This window comes from Acanthochromis polyacanthus, chromosome 13 (genome assembly GCF_021347895.1).
Source record: "Acanthochromis polyacanthus isolate Apoly-LR-REF ecotype Palm Island chromosome 13, KAUST_Apoly_ChrSc, whole genome shotgun sequence".
NCBI classification, from domain to species: Eukaryota; Metazoa; Chordata; class Actinopteri; family Pomacentridae; genus Acanthochromis; species Acanthochromis polyacanthus.
In genome coordinates this window covers 23401781-23427076 of record NC_067125.1, presented here as the reverse complement: position 1 = coordinate 23427076, position 25296 = coordinate 23401781, and the positions used below count along the sequence as shown (strand labels likewise).

At 40.6% G+C, this 25296-nt stretch overlaps 2 protein-coding genes and 1 long non-coding RNA gene across 9 annotated transcripts in view; 1 reads left to right on the top strand and 2 right to left on the bottom strand.

The window, feature by feature from the left end:
- The window catches only part of LOC127536822 (uncharacterized), a 123987-nt gene that overhangs the window by 6302 nt on the left and 92389 nt on the right, over positions 1–25296 (top strand). The gene's annotated exons all lie outside the window — the stretch shown is intronic.
- Positions 1667–15251, bottom strand: si:ch211-167j9.5 (tyrosine kinase receptor Cad96Ca). The gene is made up of 12 exons (XM_022201012.2): positions 14719–15251; positions 14456–14567; positions 14268–14352; positions 13214–13421; positions 11821–11959; positions 10654–10752; positions 10305–10465; positions 9306–9443; positions 7858–7969; positions 7097–7196; positions 2677–2776; positions 1667–1998 (listed from the first exon to the last, which is right to left on the bottom strand). The coding sequence occupies exons 2-12, from the start codon at positions 14463–14465 to the stop codon at positions 1885–1887; spliced, it is 1266 nt and encodes a 421-aa protein (XP_022056704.2). The 5' UTR covers positions 14466–14567; positions 14719–15251; the 3' UTR covers positions 1667–1884.
- usp32 (ubiquitin specific peptidase 32) overlaps positions 17739–25296 on the bottom strand; it is a 92655-nt gene continuing 85097 nt past the window's right edge. For all 7 annotated transcript variants that reach the window (XM_022201031.2, XM_051958145.1, XM_051958146.1 and 4 more), the window contains exons 30-34: positions 24807–24998; positions 24468–24693; positions 23850–24292; positions 23659–23751; positions 17739–22268 (exon numbers count right to left, since the gene is read on the bottom strand). In XM_022201031.2, coding sequence (XP_022056723.1) covers positions 22095–22268; positions 23659–23751; positions 23850–24292; positions 24468–24693; positions 24807–24998 — 1128 coding nt within the window. In that variant the 3' untranslated portion in view covers positions 17739–22094. The remainder of the gene's footprint in view (positions 22269–23658; positions 23752–23849; positions 24293–24467; positions 24694–24806; positions 24999–25296) is intronic.

Sequence of the window (25296 nt, the reverse complement as noted above, 5' to 3'; positions counted from 1 at the left end):
TAAAAGAGTCCTACAGAGGGCGCTATCCCCAAGCTGTAGCAGGATAGGACCTAGAGCATGAGAGAAGAAGTGAAGACACATGCTAATGAATAAAGCTACATCCTGCCTGTTCCATTCTACTGTGTGGTGAATGTCTAATACCCACACACAACAATCAGTGAAATGACATTTGCGTTTCGGCATTTTCTTTCGGTTCGAGTGTTCTCTCGCAGTGTGCCCACCTGCCTGTCAGCCTGCGAGGAGTGAGTGAGTGTGGAGCGTTCCGGGGTTCGGCTCAAACTCCGCCTCTCAGAGCGTGTTTCCAAAGGAACCATTCAACGTGAATGATAAATACACGGGTCTGTGACGCGCTCAAGTTAAGCAAGATCAACAACCCGGACATTTGAAGGACTTTATAAACGCCGGCCGGACAGGCCGGACAGCCTCTCAAAAGAGGACATGTCCGGGCAAAAGAGGACGTATGGTCACCCTAACCTAGCAGCTAGAAGATCCCTGGTTCGCATCCCGTCCTTCCTGGGATCTTTCTGCATGGAGTTTGCATGTTCTCCTGTACATGTGTGGGTTTTCTCTGACTTCCTCCCACAGTCCAAAAACATGCTGAGGATAATTGGTGATTCTAAATTGTTTGTAGGTGTGAATGTGAGTGTGATTGTTTTTCTCTATATGTAGTCCTGTGATAGACTGTTAACTGTCCAGGTTTCTCATGTCTTCACCTTCAGTCAGCTGGATAGACTCCAGCGGTGTATAGATAATGGATAGGTGTCTGATTTTCCATCTCTACAAGTTGTCTACTGTGTGTGAACACTTCAGTGAATACAAAAATGACACTCATTTCCATTAGGTGCCATGTTCATCGAGTCACACTGTTTCCCACCATCTTGGTTCTGATGTTTTCAGATTTCACATAATCCCTCTACACAGTGGAAGAGCCGCTGCCTGTTGTTGATGATAGTGGAGTAGAGCTGTGAGCATGTGTCTTTCAGTGACTTTGCATTGGCTTTTTGGTGTGTGTTTTTTGTCGCTTTATAAATTTAATGCAGCACTTTGAGATTTTAGCTCAATGAAAAGTTTGTTACAAATAAAATGTATTATTACCTCCGCCAAGGAGGTTATGTGACACCCGGCGTTTGTGTGTCTGTCTGACTGTTAGCAAGATAACTCAAAAACGCCTGCTCAGATTCAGATGAAATTTTGAGGGGATGTAGACTATTGTAAGAGGAAGAGCTGATTTAATTTTGGTGGCAATCCGGAAAGGATCCTGGATTCTGGATCACTTTGAATTTTTTAGTATGGTTTAGTATGTGGTCCAAAATATGACAAAAACATCATAGGTTAGTATGTCGTCCAACAAATTGGGAAGAGGTGTCCAGATAGCTCAACTGGTTAAGAAGGTGATTCATAAACAGAACTGTGTCAGAGACACAGGTTCAATTCCAGCTCATGATCCCTTATTGCACGGGTTTCCTGTTTCCCTTTCTGTGGGAATGTCAATATCCTTGGCGGAGGTCTGCGCTCTCTGAGTGCTTTTCTAGTTATTATTAAGGTATCTCTACTTCCAGCATTCTGTGGTAAGATATGTGTAAAAACACAACAATTTCATAATAAAAAAGTTTTTTCCTTGATATAAAGGCTGATATTAAAAAAAATCTGCAGAAGAATCATCATATCAGATTATGAATATATTGATAGCTGTGTCTGTTCCTAAAAAATGAAGAAAAAAAAAACAAGATACAGAATGTATGCACAATCCTCATGGTGATCAAGGTAAGAGCTTAATAGTAAAGGTAGTTAATTTACACTGAAAATAGCCTCAGTCTCAAAGAGCTAAATAGTAATGTGTAGAGATTTAAACTATACAGTATCCAGCCTCCATAAATACATATTTTAAACAGGATCAGCATTTTCCAGGGTGACGCTTGCTGCTCGTAGACATTTAGCTTCATGATATTCAGCGTCCTCTTTCACCAAACTCTGAGGACTCTCCACATCCACATAATCCTGCAAAGAAGAGATCACAGTGAAATGTACAGTCTGCTTACTGTCCATCTGCAACAACAAACCGGAACGTCACACAAAAGCAATTCATAAATCGATTCATATTTTCTGTTCCAGATTATCTGCTGAGACCTTTCTAGAAAAAAATGCATTAAGTAGTTCATGAGACGTGTGGAGGTACACGTTTACCGGCCAAACGATGAACACTTTAGCCAACACAAACTCAAACTTTATCCACACCGTTTGATTGAAGCCATTCACTGGACACATCACATTCACAACATTTAAAATGAACAGATGTTGTCCATCAACAGTGTTTAAATGGTTTGCATGTTAGGAAACTGCTGCAAGTTATACAACTCTGAAGATAGTAAGCTACATAATTTATTTTATTTATATCTTTGGATGGGACAGTGCATATTAATGAACCATCTCATAATAGATTACACAAGATTGCTGTAAATAAGCCGTATTTAGCACAAGATTAATTTCCATATGTTGGCAGGTGGATTATTTGGACGTATAAAAACAATATAGTAAAACAATGATAATGACTTTCACCAAGCATACAAAGTGTGTTTTAGCATCATGAAGGTCACACCATGTTTGTTCATTTAAATAGACAATGAAAGAATAAGTGACATACCAATTAAAGATCATATAAATAATGCTGTTGCTTACTGCATCGTTTTCCATGACGTTCTCCAGCATGCAGACAATGTCAGTGAAGGAGGGTCTCATTGTGTACGGCTCCTGCCAGCAGTCTCTCATGATATGGAGTCTGTGAGACATTCATCATGTTACTAGCTGTCAAACAATCAGTGGTTTCATCGAAAGTATAGGGGTGGCTAAAACTCTATAGATGATGTGACAGTAAAACTGGTGGCAGAGATCAAAAGAATCCATTTCCACATTTAGACTAATCAATGCAGTTCCTGATATTGATCAGTGCAGAGGTCAATCTTCACTCTGAGCTATGGAAGCTGAGAGAAGCAGCAGCTGCACCCAACATGAGATGAATGACATCAGTTTGAATTTCATCTCTAAGACTCCAACAGTGGGAAACACAACTAAATCACAGCACTCATTTTGGAAAGATCCCATTAAGGGTCATTCCAGAACTGGAGGACATTTCACATCCCACCCATCAAATTTCAAATAATCCATGTACAAAATACTAAAATGTGCAGTTGTTGTGTAAATGTTCTTGTCCTGAGACCAAATCTAAAAAACTAAGAAAAAAGAATGTTTGAAAATATTTAAAATACCAAATAAGTCTGGAGTTCCTCCTAAAATGACATTTTTCTCTGTTCCCACCCCCTGATGACCAAACTGAATCTCTAATAAAACAGTTAAATTTACATCTCCTTTTTTGATATTATTTCCATTGATGTCTCTTGTAATTGTGGGAACATTTTTTTAATCGCCATAATATTTTAAATAATAATTATTATGCATGGAACGTGTGTCCCACAACAACCCTGTTATAAAGCCTTTTATCTGATAGAAGAAGAAGAAAACAGTGAATCACATGAAACGCTGGCATTAACATCATCAAACAGTTTTCCTAAAGAATGGGTAGAGCAAAGCTATGTCCTGTCTTCTAGTTTTCATACTTTCATCCCATTGTCAGCCTTGATTGAACGTCTCACTCTACCTCATATTATCAGGATCAGACTCATTCTTTTGACTGTTTTCCATCAGTCAGTTTGTCCTCTTGGTCAGCAGTAACAGCTAGCTAAATATCTAGCTGAGAAAAAGATCACATTAGCATGGATGAGCAACCCTGTTACTGTGATTAGAGTAGGGTTAGCAACAACACAGAAAACATGGAATAAAAATGGTACCACTGATGTGTAAGCTCAACCAATCAAGCCTTTGATAGTTTATTACTATTATTGATGAATATGGAGCAGAAAACTGTAACAGAGAAGGTAAATTTTTCAAAAATGTTGAAGCCCAAATGTCCTCCAGTTCAGGAATGACCTACGCGGTTCTAAATAGTAGCGGAAAATGTGACTTTGGTATAACAATCAAAAAACACACTCAGCTGAACTCGACTACAGAAATGGTCGTATTACAGTTTTTTTCAATTGCTAACAAGCATTGGTCCAAACTGAAGTCACATGTTCAAAATTCTTAACAAAGCCTGCATTTCCATCATGTATCTCAGCTAAACAGTTAATCTCATCCCCAAAACTGTTTCTCATCAACAAAACACTTCATACATGTCTCAAAATAAGCTCATCCTGTCAGGAAGCCGTCCCGGCTCCTGCCTGGTTTTTGTCCCTGTCTCCCTCTCTCTCTTCCAGCTGATCGCCCGCTGGAGGACAGCTAATTGCGGCATGAGACTCAGCTGAGGAGTAATCAGCCAACACCATTCACCTGCCTTCCCCTTCTGTTTAAAAACCCTCTGCTCCCCTCATTGTATGTGGGAGCATCACAGTTGAATTGACCCACATGCTGTTCTGCAACACCTCTTCTGGATTACTGCAGTTTCTGGACTTTTCTGCTTGGTACCTTTGGACTCTATTTTTGAATGGACTTCATTTCAGTGTGCGTGAGTACAACCCAGTAGCCATTTTTTGTTACTGCTTGGTTTTACGTAGTGCCTCCCCAGTTTAAGTTTTGGTGTATTGTAGTTGTGTTTTGACAATAAACCCCCTGTTTTCATTATAACCTCTGAGCCTGTCTGTTGGTATCTGCGCCTGGGTTCTCTCTACCATCAACCGTGACACATCCAACCACAACACTAGCACATAGTCTCACTTTCGAAACAAACACGGTCACTCTGACCACACTGAACTACAAAATACTAACAGAGCATTATATGAAATAAATTGTACTCTTTCAAGTTTGAATGATTTCTTTTTAGATAAATCAGTATTTTATTATAAAGTAAGATCTTTGCACTTTGAGTTTTCTAAATTATTGTAATGTATTGCAACTACAACAAATCAGGAATGCAGCAATTTACTTCAACAACACTGACATATTTTCTCTCTGCCTTTGTATTGGTACTTTGAGACTTTATAAAAAATATAAAGTTTACTGTAAACAAAAAAAGCAGGCTCTCAGAATTCAGGGGGCAGAATTTCTATTCTGAGATAAAACTCAAAAACCAACAACACATGTATACTGTAACATTCACAGTCGTCTGCATTTGGCCACATGTTTCCATCCATTACATCTGATGGCTTCTCTGGAGATGCGTTGTGGCTAGAACTTTTTTGAGTGTCTCCTTTAGGTTTTTTTTTTTTTTTTTTTTCCAATTGCTAACACTCATTGGTTGAAACTGAAGTCACATGTTCAAAACTCTTAACACAGTCTGCAAAACAGAAGTCCATGTGGACCTAACTGTGAATCACTTTCCATTGCTTTGACACAAAATGCATTCAGTGACCACAGTCACCAAAATTCATGAACTCTTTTCTCAGTTACTAGTTACTTTGTTCTAAACAGTTAAAGCCACAATCAGAACAGAATGATGTGCGGGGGAACACTGGGAATTTCTGCTGCAGCCACATTGAAATCTATTAAATCATTTCAAAATATTGAATTAAAATAAATGAAAAGATTAGGTAATTGCACACAGCTGAGTGTAGTTGTCAGCTGAAACCCGATTCAGGTGATCTGTGTTTGGCCTCATCAGAAACCATAAAAAGGAGACACTCAAAGGTTCTACCCACAATGCATCTCCAGAGAAGACATCAGATGTAATGGATGGAAACATGAGTCCAAATGCAGACAGGTTGTGAATGTTACAGTATACATGTACATGTTGTTGGGTTTTTGAATTTTATCTCTTGATTTCTATTCTGCCCCCTGAATTCTGAGATTCTGCATTTATTTTTGTTTACAGTAAACTGTTTTTTTTTTTTGTAAGGTACCGATGCAAACGCAGAGAGAAAATACATCAATGTTGTTGAAGTAAACTGCTGAATTCCTGATTCATTCTTGTTGCAATATATTACAATAATTTAGAAAACTCAAAGTGCAAAGATCTTATTTTATAATAAAATACTGATTTATTTAAAAGAAATCATTCAAACTTGAAAGATCTCAATTCATTTCACGTAATGCTCTTAGTGGTTTGTAGTTCAGCGTGCTCAGCCTGACAGCATGTGTTTCCAAAGTGAGACTATTTGCTAGTGTTGTGGTTGGATGAGCTTATTTTGAGACATGTATGAAGTGTTTTGTTTGTGAGAAACAGTTTTGACGATGAGATTAACTGTTTAGCTGAGATACATGATGGAAATGCAGGCTGTGTTAAGAGTTTTGAACATGTGACTTCAGTTTCGACCAATGCGTGTTAGCAATCGAAAAAAAACTAACAGCGTGAGAATCCTCTGGGGACGTCTTAGATTTAGGATTCAAAATGTTTTCATTAACCCGAAAAAGCAAGCAGTAAGCAAAATGATTGATTAGCTCAGAAAATATCAATTAACTATTAAAGTCATGTTTAAGCAAAAATGTTAAACTGAAAAGAGAAGCAACAAAAAACATGTCAATTACAAACAACTGGGATCCAGACGTCTGACCCCACCAGTGAAGATGATTCCATTTTGCAGTTGTCAAATAAAATTTTCAGTTCAATTAAACTTTATGTAAAATGGCAATATCAGCTCAACAAGAGTGTATACTTCAACCTCTAAAAATGTCTGATTATCAGATTGTCTTATACGTTTTTTCCCCTCTTGCTTCAGTGACAGCAGGCTGCATGGACTCCACCACTTTGTTCAGACCCAATGAGCCACGTTCTCCCAGCAGAGTCTGACAGTGCCATCAGCGTTTTTTTTCTATTCTTTCTGTCTCTTCTGGACTAAATAGGACTTCCCCCCTATCATCCAATGTGAAATACTGCTGTCTTAGCCATGTGTTTGATCCTGTTTCCTGTCTTCTGAGACACCAGACAGCCTTCTATAACCTCATGTTCTTTATTCAGTAAATTCACAGTCTGTGATCAACCTGCTTTTCTATCTCTCAGACCTAAATAATATATATTAAACTTTGCTAATGCACATGCAGCTATTTGAAAATGACACAGTTGTACTAGTTCTTATCGTTTGATTCTCATTTCATTTAATGAGTTTTCACTTACATCTCCGGTCTGCAGCCTTCAGGGTTTGTGTTCTTCTGGCCCAGACAGATGTGGTAGATCACATCCTCTGAGGTCTCCAGGTTTGGGTATGGTAAGGTACCTGAAAATGTGATATTTATACATGCGAGTGAAATTACTTTGTAAAATGTATTTCTGGTTTCTTAAGACTTTAACTTATTGTTTACTACAGATGAGCATCTACCAGGGTTCTACAGAGAACTAATAAGAAAAGGTAAAAACATATTTCATGCCTCTAATGATATCTATAAATGAAGGTATTTTTGGTTGACTTCATCAAGGTGAAACAGTTTGATTAAAGGGCTGACTCACTGAAATGGATGCCAGGACACTGGAACTTAACTGTAACTTTTAGTGCTCCTCAAGAGTATCAAGGCGGAGCAAGAAATTGTTGTGATCTGTTTTGCTTTCAGGTGAACTGTGGCTGCTCCACTTCTTGTAACTGCAGCTTATCTCTGTGGCTTTCCACTCAAACCCAGATACGCAAATGACATGATGATGAAGTGTCACTGATCCTCTGTGATGCTGCCAATGCATGAAGAATGTGTTTGGAAACTATTACGGAGCCATTAAGGTGGGGAAGTAGAGCAGGAAGAGTAAATCCCCTGCAGCCTTTCCAGTGGTCAGAGAGGAACCTCTGACACAGATTTGATTCTGAACATCTGCGTGATGTCAGAGTCTAACCTCATACTGTTAGCCAACCGTTCTGTGTCGCATGCTTAACACCTGAGCCACCAACTCACCAAATGTCTGCATCTCCCACAGCACGATGCCAAAAGCCCAAACGTCTCCCTTGAAGCTGTAATAGTTGTTCTTGAAGTATTCAGGGGGATACCAGCGCAGCGGCACACGCTGCTGTAGAAGGCACACAGAATGGAAAATGTGATTTGATCTCAAGGAGGACTGGTTTCTAGCTCAATAAAATGGATGCTTCCTGTTGAAAGGATGTCGCTAAATGCCCCTCTCTCTCACACAGACACACAGAATAGAGATACATCTTCCAGTGCATTCTATTCACAATGTGACTGACTGTGATCAGTGTGCAAAGTGACATGCTAGTTGAACATGTCAGCTGCACACAGATTTTACTACCTGACTGCAGCACACAGGCCAACAAATGTAAAGTGGCTGGACAAGAGACATGCCAATGGTCACAAGTTCACGAATCACATTTTAAACCAAACGTTAGGCATGTGTTGGGGATGAATTGACTTTCACAGAAAATGAACTGTACAACATGACAACAAATCCGACTAAACTTGGTATGCAATGACACCAAAAGTATGACCAAAGGTGAAACTAAATGTAACCTAAAGTGTCACAAAATCCCATTTATCGCCAGGTTACATTAAAAAAACAAAATGATGTTGATCAATTGCATTGGTAAAAAAAAAAAAAAGATTTTAATTACAGATTGGAAAAGGGCATTTTTTAAAAATAAATGCAGAATTTGTTTATTAGTTATTGATGATCAGATATCAACATAGAATGTGGTCATTTCATATAGATGTACCCACAAACAACATGACCTTGTGCTGAGCACAGGCGTGTGTTCTGCATGTGTACGTTATGAACCTATACTGAATCACATGACCTGAATATGTAGCGGGCGGCAGGAATTGCTGGGACTCAGAAACACCCCAACAATTTGATCAGTTGTTTTTTTTTTCCGATTGATAAGTCCACAGCGGTGGATTTGTAGTAGAATCACAATCATGTGATGATCAGCAGATAGCTGATGTAGTGTTCACTTGTTGTCATGGTTACAGTGAAACCATGCTGCTATCTTGCAGTGAGACAGAAATCTTTAACAAATCTGTGGATCCAGACTATAAGCTGCATCACTGCCAAAATCTAATCACTCGGTCCTTGTGTCATTTCTGACCTTCCCTGAAAATTTCATCCAAATCCATTATTCTGTTTTTGAGTAATGTTGCAAACAGACAGACAGACATACGTACACCGATTGTCACATAACTCTGCCGTGTTACTTGGTGGAGTAATAATAATGACATGTATTTGGGTCATAAATTCTGGAATGATTGATTTGGACACTTGAAATAATTTGGAACTACTACAATTATTATGGCTGTAGGACATGACAACCTTTAGTAAAACTGAAATCACAATGGCAACAACACCAGTATGAAGAAGCAGAAGTGACTGTGATTGTGTGTTAATGTCATGTTACCCTGGGGTTTCTCCAGCGACTGCTGCGACGGCTCGTCATACGGGTTAAGTCTCGGGCCAGGCCGAACTCTGCTACTTTGACCTCCCAGGGAAACTTATTGACCATGATGTTCCTCAGTGCCAAGTCACAGTGCATGATCTGCTCAGGAGAACACAGTAGCACTGATTAGTATGGTGAGCATGTGCTCAGTGTGTTCATAACAGTAAATATTATTCATTATAATGCAGCTAAGTAGGGCACAACATGTTTTTTTTTAAAGGCAATGTCTCCAAAACATTACAAAATGTGTCCACAACTCCACAGAATGTGTCCAAACAGTAATAAACTCCTTTTAAAATGGTACAAAATGTGTCAAAAATAGTACATGTAACTAAAATGGCATAAAATCTAAAAAAAATAATATCACAAAATGTGTACAAATTGATGTAAAATGTGCAGAATGTGTCTGAAATGGTGGGAGATCAATCTAAAGTCGTACAGACTGAAATCAAAGTGATACAAAAAAAAATGTTTTGGCTTTAATTGACAGGCTAAGCGAGAGAGTGACAGGAAATGGGCGAGAAGAGTGGGGGGAAGACATGCAGCAAAGGCCCGCGAGCGGGAATCAAACCCAGGCTGCTGCATCGGAGACAGGCTCCTATATGTGGTTCACCCGCTTAACCAATTGATCTATTCAGGCACCAAAGTGATACAAAATTATCCAAAATGGCACAATATGCACGTAAGATGGTTGAGAATGCCTCAAATTACACAAGATATGACAAAAGTTTCTAAGACATGACCAAACAGGTAAAATGTGAGCTTAGTGGCACCAAATGTACTCAGAGTGTACAAGATGAGTTTAAAGTGGTCTAAAATATGGCAAATATGGCAAAAGATATGTCTACAATGGCACAAAATTGATAACATTCATAAAAGGGGTCTGAAATTACACAAAGTATGACCAAAATTATCCAAAATGTAACCCATACACTTCCTAACAGCTTTCCATATCGTTACCATTTTGGAGCGCAGGTGTTGCATGGCCAGAGCGATGTGGTAGGAGGCGATGGTGAAGAGGCTCTGCAGCTCAGAATCTGCACTCAGGTGGCTTCTGTTGGTCTGCAGGAAGGTCCTCAGAGTGCCGTAGCTCACATACTCCATGATGAGAATGTAAGGCTCTGCACAGAGGACATCAGTCAGACATGCTGGGAGGCACAAATCCCAGGATTTTATCGTGTTTTATCTTCTAGCCTGCAGCGTTGGAGAGAGCAGCAGGAGTTCTGCACTACTCCCCACTTTTCCTATCAGCTAATAGAAACCATTTTATTCTTGCAGAGGAACGGCAGTCTGTATCAACGTCTCTCACCCACAGTGGTGTTCCAGTCCAGGATCTGGAGGATGTTCTTGTGGTGCACCAGTTTCTTCATGATGGAAACCTCTGTGTCCACATGTTTGAGTCGGACTCCTGAGAGGGAAAAGACAAAAACCAAACAGAAGCTCTGCAACCAGCTTTGATACAGGTGATCACAGCATTTTATTACATGGAGCAGCATTCGTGAACATACCAAAGGAAAGACACCAGGTGGAAATCAGGCAGATGCAGTTTGTTAATGTGGACCATCTGTCACACACCAGACTTAGTTCTGGAGCTCCACAGGGTTCTATGCTAGGACTAATACTGTTCACCTTTTGCATGCTCCTCTGAGGCAATACTTTTAGGAAACACAGCATAAACTTTCATTAATAAGCAGATGACACCCACCTACGTTTATCTGTGAAGACAGATGAAACTGATCACTGACTCAGACTCCAGGGATGTCTGAAGGGCATAAAGGCCTGGAAGATCTGAACCGATTTTCTTCTAAATTCATACAAAACTGAAGTTAATATTTTTTGCCCTACACCACTCAGAAACATCCTATTTAACCAGACTGTTACTCTGAATGACACTGGGCTCTAGTCATCTGATCAGGGTATTTCCTTTAACTCACACACTGAGACTCTAATGCAGCCTTCCTTCACCTGTGCAGGAAGAACGTCCTGTCTCAGAGCGATGATGGAAAACTAATCAGTGCATTTGTTACTTCTACACTAAACTACTGTAATTACTTATTATCAGGATGTTCAGATAACAGGAAGTAAAAGAGGAGATCATATTCCTAAACCTTCTTATGCAAAGTACTGTAAGATTGCACAAGTTATTATTTGGCAATAAATAAATGAAATTAAACTGAATTGAATTAAAACGAGCACATCAAAATGCATTTTGAATGAAGTTTTGAATGATTATATAATCAACCAAAAAATACTTTTTTCTTTATAAATGATCACACTGGTGATAATTCTACTGAAATTGGATTTTTGGGAACAACTGAATCAATCCAGTGTCACAGTTTCATTCTCTGCTTAATCAGTTTACGTCCCTCCTACCATTTACTGTAGTTTACTGAGAGTCATTACCTCAACAACTGAGGGAACCAAAAAGAACCAACAAGAAATGCTTGTAGATCAAACCCCTCAGAGGTGCATGTACCTTCCTTGCTGATCTTGCAGGTGAACATGTTGTGGCCTTTGCAGGTCCCCCGGTTCATCCTGGCCTGGTAGAAGACTCCTTCCTTCCCCGCTTTGATGAGCTGCAGCAGGTTCAGGTCCGACTTGATGAAATGAGGATCCTGAGATTGAAATATTCAAGAGAAGGTTGTACAAAATCAAATCAGAGCGTAACAGCAGTGGAGAGAACCACAACTATTCAACCATGACTGTCTTCTGAGGTACAGTGATGATATCTTCTACGTCAGCGGTGTCAAACATGTGGACCGTGGGCCAAAGCCGGCCCTTCAGAGGTTTCAATCCAGCCCATGGGACGACTTTGTAAAGTGTAAAAATTACAGAGAAGACATTAACTGCAAATAATTTGTAGACCTTATCAAGTTGTTTTGATCTCAGAGTAAAATACTAGATTGCTCATTGTTCTTTTCTCATTTTGTGTCTCATTTTTGTACAATTTTAGGAGTTTTTTGTAATCGTCTTATTTTTGTCGTTTGTCTAGTTTTTTTGTCACTGTAACTTTTTTGTCTAGTTTTTTTGTCTCTTTTTGTGTCTCATTTTTGTAATATTCTGTCTTATTTTTGTCTGACTTTCACCTCACTTTTGTCATTTATCTCACACTTTTGTCGTTTTGTTCATTGCTTTTATTGTTTTTGTCTCTTTTGTGTCATTTGTATATTTTTTGTCTTGTTTGTCCAGTTTTTGTGTTTTTGTAACTTTTTTGTCAAAAATTTTGTCTCATTTTCTCGTTTTTGCAATTTTTTTTCTTGCTTTTGTTGTTTTTTTTGTCATTTTTTGTCTGAATTTTGTCATTTTGATCATAAAGTAAAATATTACATCATTTGGTTCCAGATACCTGTGACTAAATGTTTTTGTAGATAAACTGTGATCTGTAGGTTTTAATGTGTAAATGATAAACTGAGGCTGAATGTTGTTGAAATTGAACTAATTTTTCTTAGGAAATTTCAGGTTGTTCATAATGTTTTGTAAAAAGATAATTCCTTAAATGTGAACATTGTCAAAACATGCTTTTTTTGCACTAAAACATAGGAAATATTAGGAGTTGTGGTTATTTATAGGTTATTATACTGTGATTTTACTGGTCCAACCTACTGGAGGTCACATTGGGCTGTAAGTGGCCCCGGAACTATGATGAGTTTGACACTGTTGGTTTACTCAAAAACAACATAATCAGCATCTGTAGTGGTGGGATGACACAGAAAGAGCAGGTGTCACATTTAAATTGGCTTTATTTCAGTCTTGCATCTGAGGTTTCCTCTGCTGTGTCTTCAGCTCACGTATGACCGACACCAGCACATTTCAAAAAGAGGTTAAATCTGTGCATCATGTGACAGCGTGAGGATGTCGTGTGAGTGTACCTGCTGCGGGTTTTTCCACAGCCTCTTGGAGGAGGGCTTGACGGTGCTGCTGGGCTGCAGAGGAGTTTGGGGAGGAGGCTCCACCACCCCCTCATCCTCCACCACTGAGATGGACCTCGGAGGGAGGATCGAAGGAGTGAACTGGTGGATCGAAGGAGTGAACTGGTTCCCCTGCAGCTGTCGAATGGTCCGCTTCAACAAACGCACTCTGTGAAATAATGTTAAACAGAAGTTCCTCACTGAGACAGTAAGTTCATTAGTTTAACATATTCACATTAGGCTCCATGGTCATTATTAATCATCATCAACTTGAAACCTAAACAACATTAAAAGTCAGCTTTAAACAGTGCTAATTTAGCTAATGATTTTATTTTTCATCTATTACCAGACTTAGCTGCTTGATGATTTACACTACTGTTCAAAGTTTGGGGTCACCCACATAATTCCATATTTTACATGAAAACTCCCACTTTTATCCATGTGCTAACATAACTGCACAAGGGTTTTCTAACAGCATTAGCTAACACAATGTAGCATTAGAACACAGGAGTGATGGTTGCTGGAAATAATGTCTACACTGGATTTATCATTCATTTAATGTTGTCTTCATTTGAAAAAAAACTGCTTTTCTTTCAAAAATAAGGACATTTCTAAGTGACCCTGAACTTCTGAACGGAGGTGTTTGTACACTTTGTGACTGACATGTTGGAATCTGAAAATAGATTAAAGTTTTTTAAATACAAGAAATAAGGGAGGAAATGGATTAATCAAGACACAAATATACTGTGTATTGATTTTGCATAGATCAGCTTGTCATTTGCTATAAAAGCAGTAAAACATATTGTAGACTTACGAAAAAAAACTAAAGCCAGGTTTGGTAAAAATGAAAGGTAATTATACAATATATGCTAATGGCTCATCGTGAAATAAAATAAATCTAGAGCCGTGTTAGCCAGCGACTTTGTGAAGCTGTTCTTTACAGAGGTGCTTTAGTGTTAATCATGCAATGCTAACATGTGGCTCTGATCAACAGAATCACTTCAGCCTGTCTTACTTTCTGAGACACAGGAGCCCCAGCACGGCAAACACCAGCACGACGAAGGCCAGGACTCCGACGGGGATGTAGGCTAACTTCAAGTCTGAAAGGACACAGAAAGTCAGGACCAATATTAACATGCTCTATCAACGTCTACGTGAACACAGCTGGATGTAAATCCTAATGTAGGAAGCCTCACAGCTCACCTGAACACATATTTATACTGTGTGGATCAACAGGTGTCTGTCTGTCTTCTGCTCACTGAGGACACTTGGATCTCTGGCAGGTTAAAGAGCATCACCTCAGTCTGTGCTGCTTCTAAAGAAAGGGAGGATGAGCAGTGACAGTGTTTTAATTATAGAAGAAACACTCTATGGCAGCTTTATAGTTAAACCTGAAGCCCCAAACAATAAAAAAACAACAGGAAGAGACACATCCAACACTCTGTTACAGTCTGAAGCAGTCATACCTGTGTGCTCTGCTGAGAGTCTCTTTGAAAATGTCCATTCTTCAGACTGGGATGCTGATCGGAAAGCAGCTGCAACTCTGCTGTGTTCAGAGCAACTAAAAGTAATGATAGATCCTAAAAGAACTGAACCATGTGCTGAGAAAACACTGACCTGCCTGTGTTGTCACCAGAAGGAGTTCTCATCGCATGTCAACCACAACGCAAGCAGAGGAAATGAACAGAAGCAGCAGGAGGTTTGATGCACAGCTCTGTCACTGTGTTCAGCTGTATGTCAGTCCACTGCACACTGAACTGTGGTCACAAAGCTCACAGATTAAACAGGCACTTACTGAGTAATTCATTACAACATTCAAGACCTGAAGTAACTTCTAAATATGTTGATTTTTTTATTTTTAAATCTAATGCAAAATTGTAAAGAAAAAAAACCATAAAGTCATTTGTTCCACACATTTTTGAACTCTGTTTTTGATTTGCCAGTGCACTGATTGGATCCTCTCTCTGCCCTCTGACCACAGGGGAGGTGATATAATAAGCTTATGATGCAAAAAATTAGATATCAGAGTTTGTACCAAAGATGATTGATTGTGATTTTAATGAGTTGTAGCTTTTGGGGACAACAACATAAATCAGGGCACTGAAGAAGAAACAAAAAGAGGCAGATGGAACACAGACAAAAGACATTAATATAAATAAAATGAAGACTGATGAGTAGGAATATTAAACTCACTACCCCAACTTATATTAACAACAAAAGAACAACAACAAAAGACGTCACAATTAAATTCTGAATATGCAACCTTAACATAGCACGACTTCAATCCAAGTCATGTAAAGGTTGATGGAACAATTTCTACTTCAGTTACCAGACTAATTCAATAGGAATCTGAGTCTGATCATTTCATGAATGTCTATAAGAAATGCTAAGACAATCTGCCCAGGAGACCACAAAAAAATCTACACAGTCAGGAATCCAACTAAAGACCAAGTTCAGTCTGGTGTCATCATTTCCTGCGCACTTACTAACCAAACAAAACCTACAGACGGAGGCAGCACCTTTAGACCTGGAGCAGGATGTGAAACAAAACCCCTGAAACTGATCTCCAGTGATGAACAACAGACATAGACTACTGTTCAAAATAATTTCATGTTTTCCATGAAAACTCCCATTTTTATCCATGTGCTAACATAACTGCACAAAGGTTTTCTAATCATCAATGAGCCTTTCAACAGCATTAGCTAACACAATGTAGCATTAGAACACAGGAGTGATGGTTGCTGGAAATGTTCCTCTGTACCCCTATGGAGATATTCCATTAAAAACCAGCCGTTTCCAGCTAGAATAGTCATTTACCACATCAACAATGTCTACACTGGATTTATCATTCATTTAATGTTATCTTCACTGAAAAAGACATGCTTTTCTTTCAACAATAACGACATTTGTAAGTGACCCCAAACTTTTGACCAGTAGTGTATTTCTGCTGAAAATAATTTAAAAAATAAGTAATTTTGTTGCTCCAGTCTTAGTCTGTCTGGGTTTTTAACAGGGTCTGAGATGAGAGGAGCAGTCAGAGTGACAGGCTGAAGGTCCAAGAGCTAATCCAGGACAGAGGCCTGCTTATTTAAGGAACCAGGACGAGGTTAATCAAACAGAGTAAGAGGAGCACAACGGCCATAACAGGAAATACTCACATCATTTACTTTTGTAAAAATACCAATATGACAGTGTAAAAACTCCTGCATTAAATGAAGATACAAAAGCATTGTCTTCTAAATATACTTCATAAGACCCATTCAGGTTAAAGCCATTTGGAAAAAAAAACAACTGTTAATCCTACCACCTTGTCCATCTAGACCTTTTTTAATGCTAGAATAAACATTACAAGTGAACACTCAACACCACGGCTGAGAATTTCCCCTTTAAACTGCAGAGTACTGATGACAGACGATCAAAACATGGATTCAGACTTCAGGGTTTTTTAACATGTAGCAAACCTAAGGAACCAATCCTGACTAGAGAGGAGCATCAAAAGTAAAGTGTACATCATGCAGAAAGGCTTCTGTCAGTGTTCCATTATTATATTTGAACTTGATTGTTTGTGTGAATGCATTAACATGTAAGCAGCATTTTTACATTGTAGGTGTTTGAGCTTGATATAAATAACACCTTTATGAAATGTTTAGTAGTTTACTGTGCTTTCTATAAACGCATCATGGCAACTCTGTTTTTAGAACATCTGTTAACTAAGCACAGCTGCTAAATAAAGATCACAAATCAGATTGATAATGTAATACAGTGACTACATATTTGGTTAACTAGCTCCACAACATACATTTAGTGTGAATCAACTCTTTTAAATTCACTTTTGATTTCCTAACAAACCAGTGAGCGTTAAACTGCACACAATCGGTTTCTATAGCCTGACAGTTGTTGTTTAAAATGGCTTCAAATGTCAGGATTAAGTGAGAGGCGGACAGGAAAAGCCTCTTCATGTGGTGTGTAGGACAGAAACATGCGTGTTTCAGTAGCAGAGGTTAATTCGGGGAAAATGCAGCAGAGACCCTGTGTGTGGTTTCCTCTCTCCTCTGCAAGCAGACTGAGTGCACCAACAGAAGGAAGGACAAAGACCAGCACAACGCTTTGAAACAAAGGTCTGCACACATGTCAGCGGCTCAGTGGCAACGCTCAACAGTTACCATGTACATTATAGCAGCTTAGCACGCTAAGCTGCTCACAGCTGCTAATTTGCATTAAATATAAAGTTGAACTGAGGCTGATGTGAATTTCATCAAAGTTTCAGGTATTTAGTCCAAAGTCAGTTTAAATCCAACTCATGTTGAGGTTGATGGAACAATTTCTACTTCAGTTAGCAATCTGAGTCTGATCATTTCATAAATGTCTGTAAGAAATGCTAAGACAATCTGTCCAGGAGTTGTTTCAGCACAAAGCTGCACCACAAACATCACTAAAAAAATCTACCCAATCAGGAATCCAAATAAAAACCAAGTTCAGTCTGGTGTCGTCATTTCCTCTGCAGAATTTAATTTGTTGCTTGGGTATTTTGTTACAGATCAACAGTATCACTCAATATACAACTACAAGTACAGTATTTTGTACAGTTCATATTCAAATACATAGTTTTCATTGGCTTATTTACAAAACACATTTTTTATGTACATGTTTTCATGTCAGTGCAATGTCACTTTCTTTCAACAAACACCTTACAAAAAGTTCTTTAAATTAACACGTCTGGTTCAGATCCGACAGAAATGAACTTAAATAAAAAGAGGCTACAGACACTGACAGACAGCTCAGTAGTAGATTGCACTGCCTGGCAGCACTCCAAACTAATCATCTGGGGGCGGGGCTTCTGCGAGGGGCGGGGCCTCTGTGAGGGGCGGGGCTTCAGATATTGGCCCTGTGTTTTACAGGATCAGGGTTTGCCCAGTGTAAGCATCACAGCTCAGTTCTGTTGGGCAGAAAAGTTCCTGGATCACAGAAATTGTGCTAAAATTAACCCCAACTTTAGAATGTTGCATTTTTGCTAATACAGTTGAAGCTACAGGTCGTCTGAGGGCACATTCACAGCCCAGAAACAAGTCAACATCTATTGCACCTTTAAATGAAGCACACATTACAAACTGGGTTCTCAAGAGACAAATCCTCAGTACAGTTTTCCCTTTGAGCCATGTGATGACGTTGAAACACGGACACAAACCGGACATGGTCTACAACTGGGTGCAAAGGCAGGAGGGTGGAGGAAACAAAAGCTGAGCAAGCAAACATAAATAGCACTCATCTGTACATTTCCATTTGTTCAACAAACGCACTCTTTCCAAAGGAAAATAAAGGTTCATTCAGTGACAGATCTCTCCAAGTACATCCATAATGATGCCTTCTCCTCACAAATACAGCAGCTAAAAGGGGGCAAACACAGAGGCTCATCTGCTCTGTGATCCAGACCACAGTGGGGGAATGCTGAGCGTCTGTTCACAGTGATTAGACTGAACCCTGCAGGAGGAGCTCCACTGCTGGAGATCAGCAGCACAAACTTGGGTTTGTTAAAGTGACCTCAACAGTCACGTGGAGCAGCTAGGCCTCACGATAAGAGGAGGAACACGGTTTAAAAGTGTAGAAATTAGTTTAGACATCGCACACAGAGAACAAGCTAAAATGTAGGGTCCAGTGATGCATTACAGATCTAACACATACAGGTTTAACAGGCTTTGGTTACTCTCAAAGCATCTGGTATCAGTAAAGCTGTCTATGGGGATAAAGTAATGCTATAGGAGACACTTCCCGTGGATTTTTTCTGGAAAGCGCATCTTATCTAGAGAAAATGGAGAAAAACAAATCCTGAGACAGTTAGTTGAGCTGGGTCTCTGCAATTCTAGATTTTCCTAAAAACAAATGACAAAATTAAATTTTGTTTAAATAAAATAAATATTTATTAATTTAAGAGGAAAAATCTTAAACCATCGTCCCCAAACGGGCTGAAATGTACGACTGTCTGCTGCCATTATGGGAGCAGTCACCTGAAATCACGTCAATGCAAGTGGACACAGCTGTCATATTTCTTTGTACAGTGGCACACCATCATCAGCCTCTTAATGAATAATGATTGGAGTCTACAGGAGCCATCAGATTAACCTACTAGGGGCCCTCGCACAAAATAGGAAAAGCAACCAGTGACATGAAGGAATTAAACACAGACGTGTTCAGGAACATGCAACATGTAGGCAAAAAACAACAACAAAGAAATCCTAATTCAATTTGGACACGGGGGCAAATAAATACACAACAAAACTTGGTACAAATGCAAGAGCTGCTCAGACCCTGACCATGTACGACTATGCTGTGGTTTAACAGGGTGTTTTAGCTCAGCTCAACTGGTTTTCATGGTTTAACGTTGCTGCCTTATCACAGAGTGTACATAAAGATGGCACAACAGCACTGAGCTCTCCCCTCCTGCTCGGCCCTAAACACGAAGCTACAACCACAAAAAACCTATGAGGGGAAGCAGCAGCGGCTCATCATCATCAGCAAATAAATGACACACATACAGCGAGCAGCGACAGTCAGGACAGTAGGGCAGGAGGTGGGACCTCAGCATCACGTCTCCTGTGGTCACTGGTGTGCACATTAGTTGGAAATGACACCACCAGCATTCTTCAGTATTTCACTTTAACCATGGGAGGAAGAATCAACCGTGTTTCCATACAGCCTATGGCAGTGATGTACAGATGCACACCAGGAAGCCTGTGGTTACAGAAGTGATAGTGAAACAGAGAGGACGCAGAGCGGCTGTTTTTCAGCCCGTTGTCAAAGGAAAAATCTAATCCCCCTTTCAGACCTTCACTCCTTTGTTGCAACTGAACGTCTCCCAACGTAAAATAAACGGAATCTGAGTTTGATAAAACATATATTATCGGAGATTAAAGTTTTTGTCTTTTCTCTGAGTTTAGGGGATTACTGGGGCATCAGACAGCAGCAGGATCCATATGAGCACCTCTAAGAACGAGGACAGAATGAGCTTCATTAATTACTTGGATGTAAAAATGATCCTGACATGGAGACAGCATCAGTCAGGATCTGACAGCAGGCCACACTGACAGGAAGAACCTTTCCTTTAGTCCTTATCTCAGGTGTATGACAAATATCGTGTGCTTTCTGTGGATCTTGCCGTCACTGTGGCAGGTATGTCTGAATGAAAAACGCTGATGGAAAAGTGGCTTATGTTTGAATGACAGAAAGCTGGTGGGTGAAGCAGTAAAGTTACATATTCTGTGTCTGAAACCGGTAAACGTGTCTTAGGTTAGCAGTACTTCATATGGGAAACCATCTGCAGCTGGATGAAGTCTTTAAAAGATGAAACTTCAACTGGTGTCAGCTGGGTCTAAAGACTACAGTCAGAAAAGTCAGAATAAGACGCTTTAGTGATTGTGGTAAATAAATATAAAGAAAACAATGTCTCTGGTTCTGCTGCACCGATTCCGATCCTTGCTGTTTGAAACGATCAGAAAACGTCTCAAGTTGCTCATTTAATCGTGTCAAAATAACTGGTGATACTGTTTTTGACAGAAGTCCTCCCTAATCTTCCAGCTTTCCCATGGTCTCTTAGTGAGGAGGGTGTGGAAATGACAGGCGAGTTTATTTCAGCTGCAGAGAACTGAGGAAGCAGTGAGGTGCACGTTGCACCAGCGCTGCTAAGATAAGCTGCTCCCTCCGTTAAATATTCATTCCTGACCTGAAGAAAAAAAATCACAACAAGAAAAGAAATCTTAAAAAAAAACAACAACACATCAGCAGAAAAGAACTGTTACCGTATATTAATCTTTATGCAGGTCTCGTCTGAAGTCATGGCACCTGTCCTAAACAAACCCAGACTCTTTCAGAGGAGTTGGAGCTACACACAGGTCAACATTGCACTAATCTCCACGGATATTTGGCAGCTGTGGGATAGACACACAGTGTTGGCAAAAACGCCTAATTTCATGTGAACATCAGGACCTGTGAGAGCGTCCTGGAGGGCCAGAGGAGGGGCGGAGAGCGTTTTTGATGGGGGTGTTCCTGAAATGTTTGCACCACGTCTCCTAGACTGGAAGGAAGCGTTGAATAATTGTTAATACTGTCACAGACTTTTAGGGTACAGCTGGCTGGCAGACTGCAGGAAGCGATGAGGTAGCGTATGACTTATGTTTCCCTAGTTTCACTATCGCTAATAAAACCTTTGGAGAACCATTCTCTTAAAAGCTCATCACAGTATCCAATATTCTAGATACCAAACTTCAACATCAGGTTGGTCTGTGGCACCAACACACAGGTTCTTTAACTGTCGGGCTCCGTTTACAGTTGGCATTTAAACTCAAGCCGCATCCGATCATCAGCTTTCTATTTACACCTGGAACACATCTTTCCTCCTCAGGGAAATGTTACCTCCGGGTGTAAATGTCTTTGTTTCATCCTGACATCACAAGTGCTAAATGCGCAATAAGAAAGCACCTCATGACTTGGCCAATGTGGCGTACATTCAGAGATGCGTTAGTATGCAAGTATATGTTAAATGTATGTTATGGCGAGGCTCACAGAGGGTGGGGCGGGGGTTGTTTCGTTGGGCTCAGCAAAGTGCACCAGTTTAGTGCTTTCACAGGGGGCTTTATTGTTGTCTTGGCAAACCTTTTCGCTCATCCATGTTTGCGATCAAGTGTAGAAAGTGCTGCGACGCATCCCTAAAGACAGAGAGCACAGTCCGACTAGTCTTTAGCAGTTTGTGAGAATTCTTCAGAAGGATCTGAATGAGTGGCGGCTCCTGCTCAGGCAGCAGGCTGAAAGCGGAGAGCAGGTGTAGTGCTGGTTGATGGAAGACGAGCTGTGATCACTGGAGGACGCAGTACTTCTTGTAGTCGGACTCAAAGTCTTCATCCATGCTACTGGTGTCGGCCATCTTCTTGCCATCGATCTTTGGCAGAAACTGGGAGTAGTCGACTCCCTGCTGCTCGTAGAAGAGGATGTAGGCCGAGTCGGTGTCAATCTCCTCAGAGTGCACTTCCTGAAATTTGAAAAAATAAAATTGACATTGTTTTCACTAATTTTTTGATACTTTTTAGTCTTAATTATTGGAGGACAGTGGGGAGGGATACAGGAAACATGGGGAGAGAGTGGAGGAGGGACTATAGCTGCTGTTTATGGGTCACCCTCTCAATTAACTGAGCTGCTCCTGAAATTTTAATAACACAAGTTGTCACAAAAGCTGAGATAATTCTGTTAAACATTAATTAAGTCATTTTCGGGTTAAATTCACTACTTTAACCCTTTAAGCTTCAGTCAATTCCAGCCATTTTCAGTACAAAAAAATCGCTAATATTCTATGTTTACATAAAAAAAATTACGAAAAATACAGGGAATATTGGACGGGCATCGCGAGGTGCATTTCCTTGAAAATGACCGATTCGGGGATTTTATACCGACTTCAGGACATGTTTTGGATAAAATAGTTTACTGGCTTGAGTCATCTGGATGTAAAAGGTTGGATTATGGCCGTTTTTTGTGGAATCTTTTTTTTGTGTGTAATAATAAACCCGGAAATGTGAGTCGCGCCGTGTGCGTTGAAGCCGTGTATAGAGAACGGATGGATGAATATTCGTTTTTGTCGGACAAATGTGTTTTTCTCACCCGCTGTGGTAATCACATCTGAAAGTGGTTTATACCGGCGGATTCATGAGAATCTAAGCTTTCCATCGGCGTATAGTGTTTGTATAATCGTGTTTGCAGCCGTCGGACATTCTTGAAATTCCTATGCAAATTAGTAGGTGTACCGCCGGAGGTACACTGAAGTTTAAGGGGTCTTATCATTAAACATTATTTAGGTCTTATCTTGGTCAATGTAATCCATGGATCCAGACTGAAAGCTGCATCACTGCCAGAATCTAATCACTTGGTCCTTGTGTCATTTCTGACCTTTCCTAAAAATTTCATCCAAATCCGTTTGCCTGTTTTTGAGTAACGTTGCTAACAGACAGACAGACATACACTGATCATCACATAACTCCACTGCATTCCTTGGCGGAGTGATTCGGTCAACAGTGACGGGTGTGGAAATGGATAGAGAGCTGTAAACATCTGACCCACAAACATAAATCTGATGCAAGTCAAGAATATTTTCTTAACATCAATACTTGGCTAGCATTGTTGAAAAGATCAAGTTGTGCAGTTTCATTTGTGCATGGCTTCACTGCAATAAATGTTTTGTCATATCTAGATGAGAGGGCCAAGCCTTAAACTGACAATCACTATGAAAAAACATGAAAAACTCTAAGTAGGATACTTTGTGGGTAAGTGTGAAGATGTATGTCTGGTTAAGTATCTCTGTTAAAAACAAACACAGTGGAATGAATGTCATGCTGTTAAATAAGGAACAATAAAGTGCCCTGATGTCTCACCTTGCAGCTGCTGTCATTGTAACAGTACCATTTCTCATTGGGGTTTTTGGCATATGTCACATAGTGGCCTCCTCCCATGATTCCTGAATGGCACTGAAGGGATAAAGCAGAAAAATATTCAGGACTTGCTGGACAGCAGAGAGCCTTTAATCACTGCTGGTATGACAATGACTCTCCTGTGTGCTGCTTACTGATATTGCATAGAGGTTGTAGATGGCGTCCAGACACATGTTGTCTCTGTGCTGCAGCAGAGCGTTGTCGGGGTCCATGCTGCTCTCTGTGCTGCAGTCTGAGCTCAGCCCATTGCTGTCTCCGTTCACCAGGACAACGTCACAGTGGCTGCTGGACGCCTCGCTGCTGCGGGACGATTCTGATGCCACCAGCTCTCCTGATCCAGGCAGACCTGATGCCGCTGCTCCCGAGCTGCCCTCCGTGTCTGCCTGTGCTGCTTCGGCTTCAGCGTTAGCAGCTCCGTCCAGGTTCTCCTTGCTGTTGGAGAGGCGGTGTCTGCTGCCCAGCTGGGGCAGGCGTAGCCGGCCTGGTCTGCGGCCTCCACTGCCGGTCTTTGGGCTGCCGCAGGGGCTGCTGGTCCGGCTCAGAGAAGGTGCCGACTTTCTGCTTGAGGCAGGGGAGGCTGTGGGAGACCACAAGGTTAAAGCCTTCTACTACTCATTTATATCATTTTGTTTCATGTGTTCATTGTGTTCTTATTTTGCAAATGTAAAAATAGAAAAACAAAACTTTAAAAGGTCTCAGTGCCTCGTCGGTTAGAAATTACTAAAAATAAGGCTTTGGCCGACATGTGGTACCTTTGGGGAGGTTACAGAAGCCAGCGGGGGCAGAGATGGAGGACAGGTTGTCTTCTCCAACCCTCAGCAGATCCTCACTCTCGCTGCGGGAGTGGAGGCAGTGCTGCTCCAGGTCTCTGGGAGCCAGGAAGGCGCTGGGGTCAAAATTCTCCCTCGGGAACTTGACAATCTTTTGAGACTTGATCCAGCGACCGTTCACAAACTGGAAGCGCTTCAGGTGGACAATCTGGTGAAAAGAACACACATCAGGTATACTTTAATGTTCTTTAACAGAATACTCCCAGTGCAAATATTAAATCTGCTGGAAAACCAGAGCTCAGGTGGAAATGTGCCTCTGACCAGTATGGGCGGCAGCCTCCAGAGGTCCAGCTTCTTGGTGGCCAGCCGGTGGGTCTTGCACTTGGAGCAGTAGTACAGCTCATCCTCTCCCAGCTCCTCCTCACTGGTGAAGGCCTTCAGACAGCTGTCCAGGCTGATGGGCTCAGCCTGGGCTCGACGAGACTGTTCCACACTGCAGTGCTCCTCCACAATCTGCAGGGAGGCCACAATGAAGGACAGGATGAAGTCACACTACTCTGCTTTTGGTCCGCCTGTCAGCAGACAGCAGATGCTCAGAAAAGGTGCTATTGGGCGTATTTTTAGATTTCTGAAGTCTGCCTCTTGAGAGGATACTGTCTTTCCAGGCATCCAACTATTTTTCGGTAATTTTCTGAATCAGTAGATGACCCCAGTTATCCGACCATGTGTGAAAAGTGTGTGTTCAGCACAAGATGCAGCTGGGGCACATAAAAAAGTGAACAAAAGCAGGTGCAGCACAAACAGCCACAGT

Coding starts and splice junctions, on each gene's coding strand:
- si:ch211-167j9.5 (XM_022201012.2), bottom strand. Junction 9,444..10,304: donor AACACCTGCGCTCCAAAATG/GTAACGATATGG, acceptor TCTCCTGAGCAG/ATCATGCACTGTGACTTGGC. Junction 7,970..9,305: donor GTCGCTGGAGAAACCCCAGG/GTAACATGACAT, acceptor TGCCTTCTACAG/CAGCGTGTGCCGCTGCGCTG.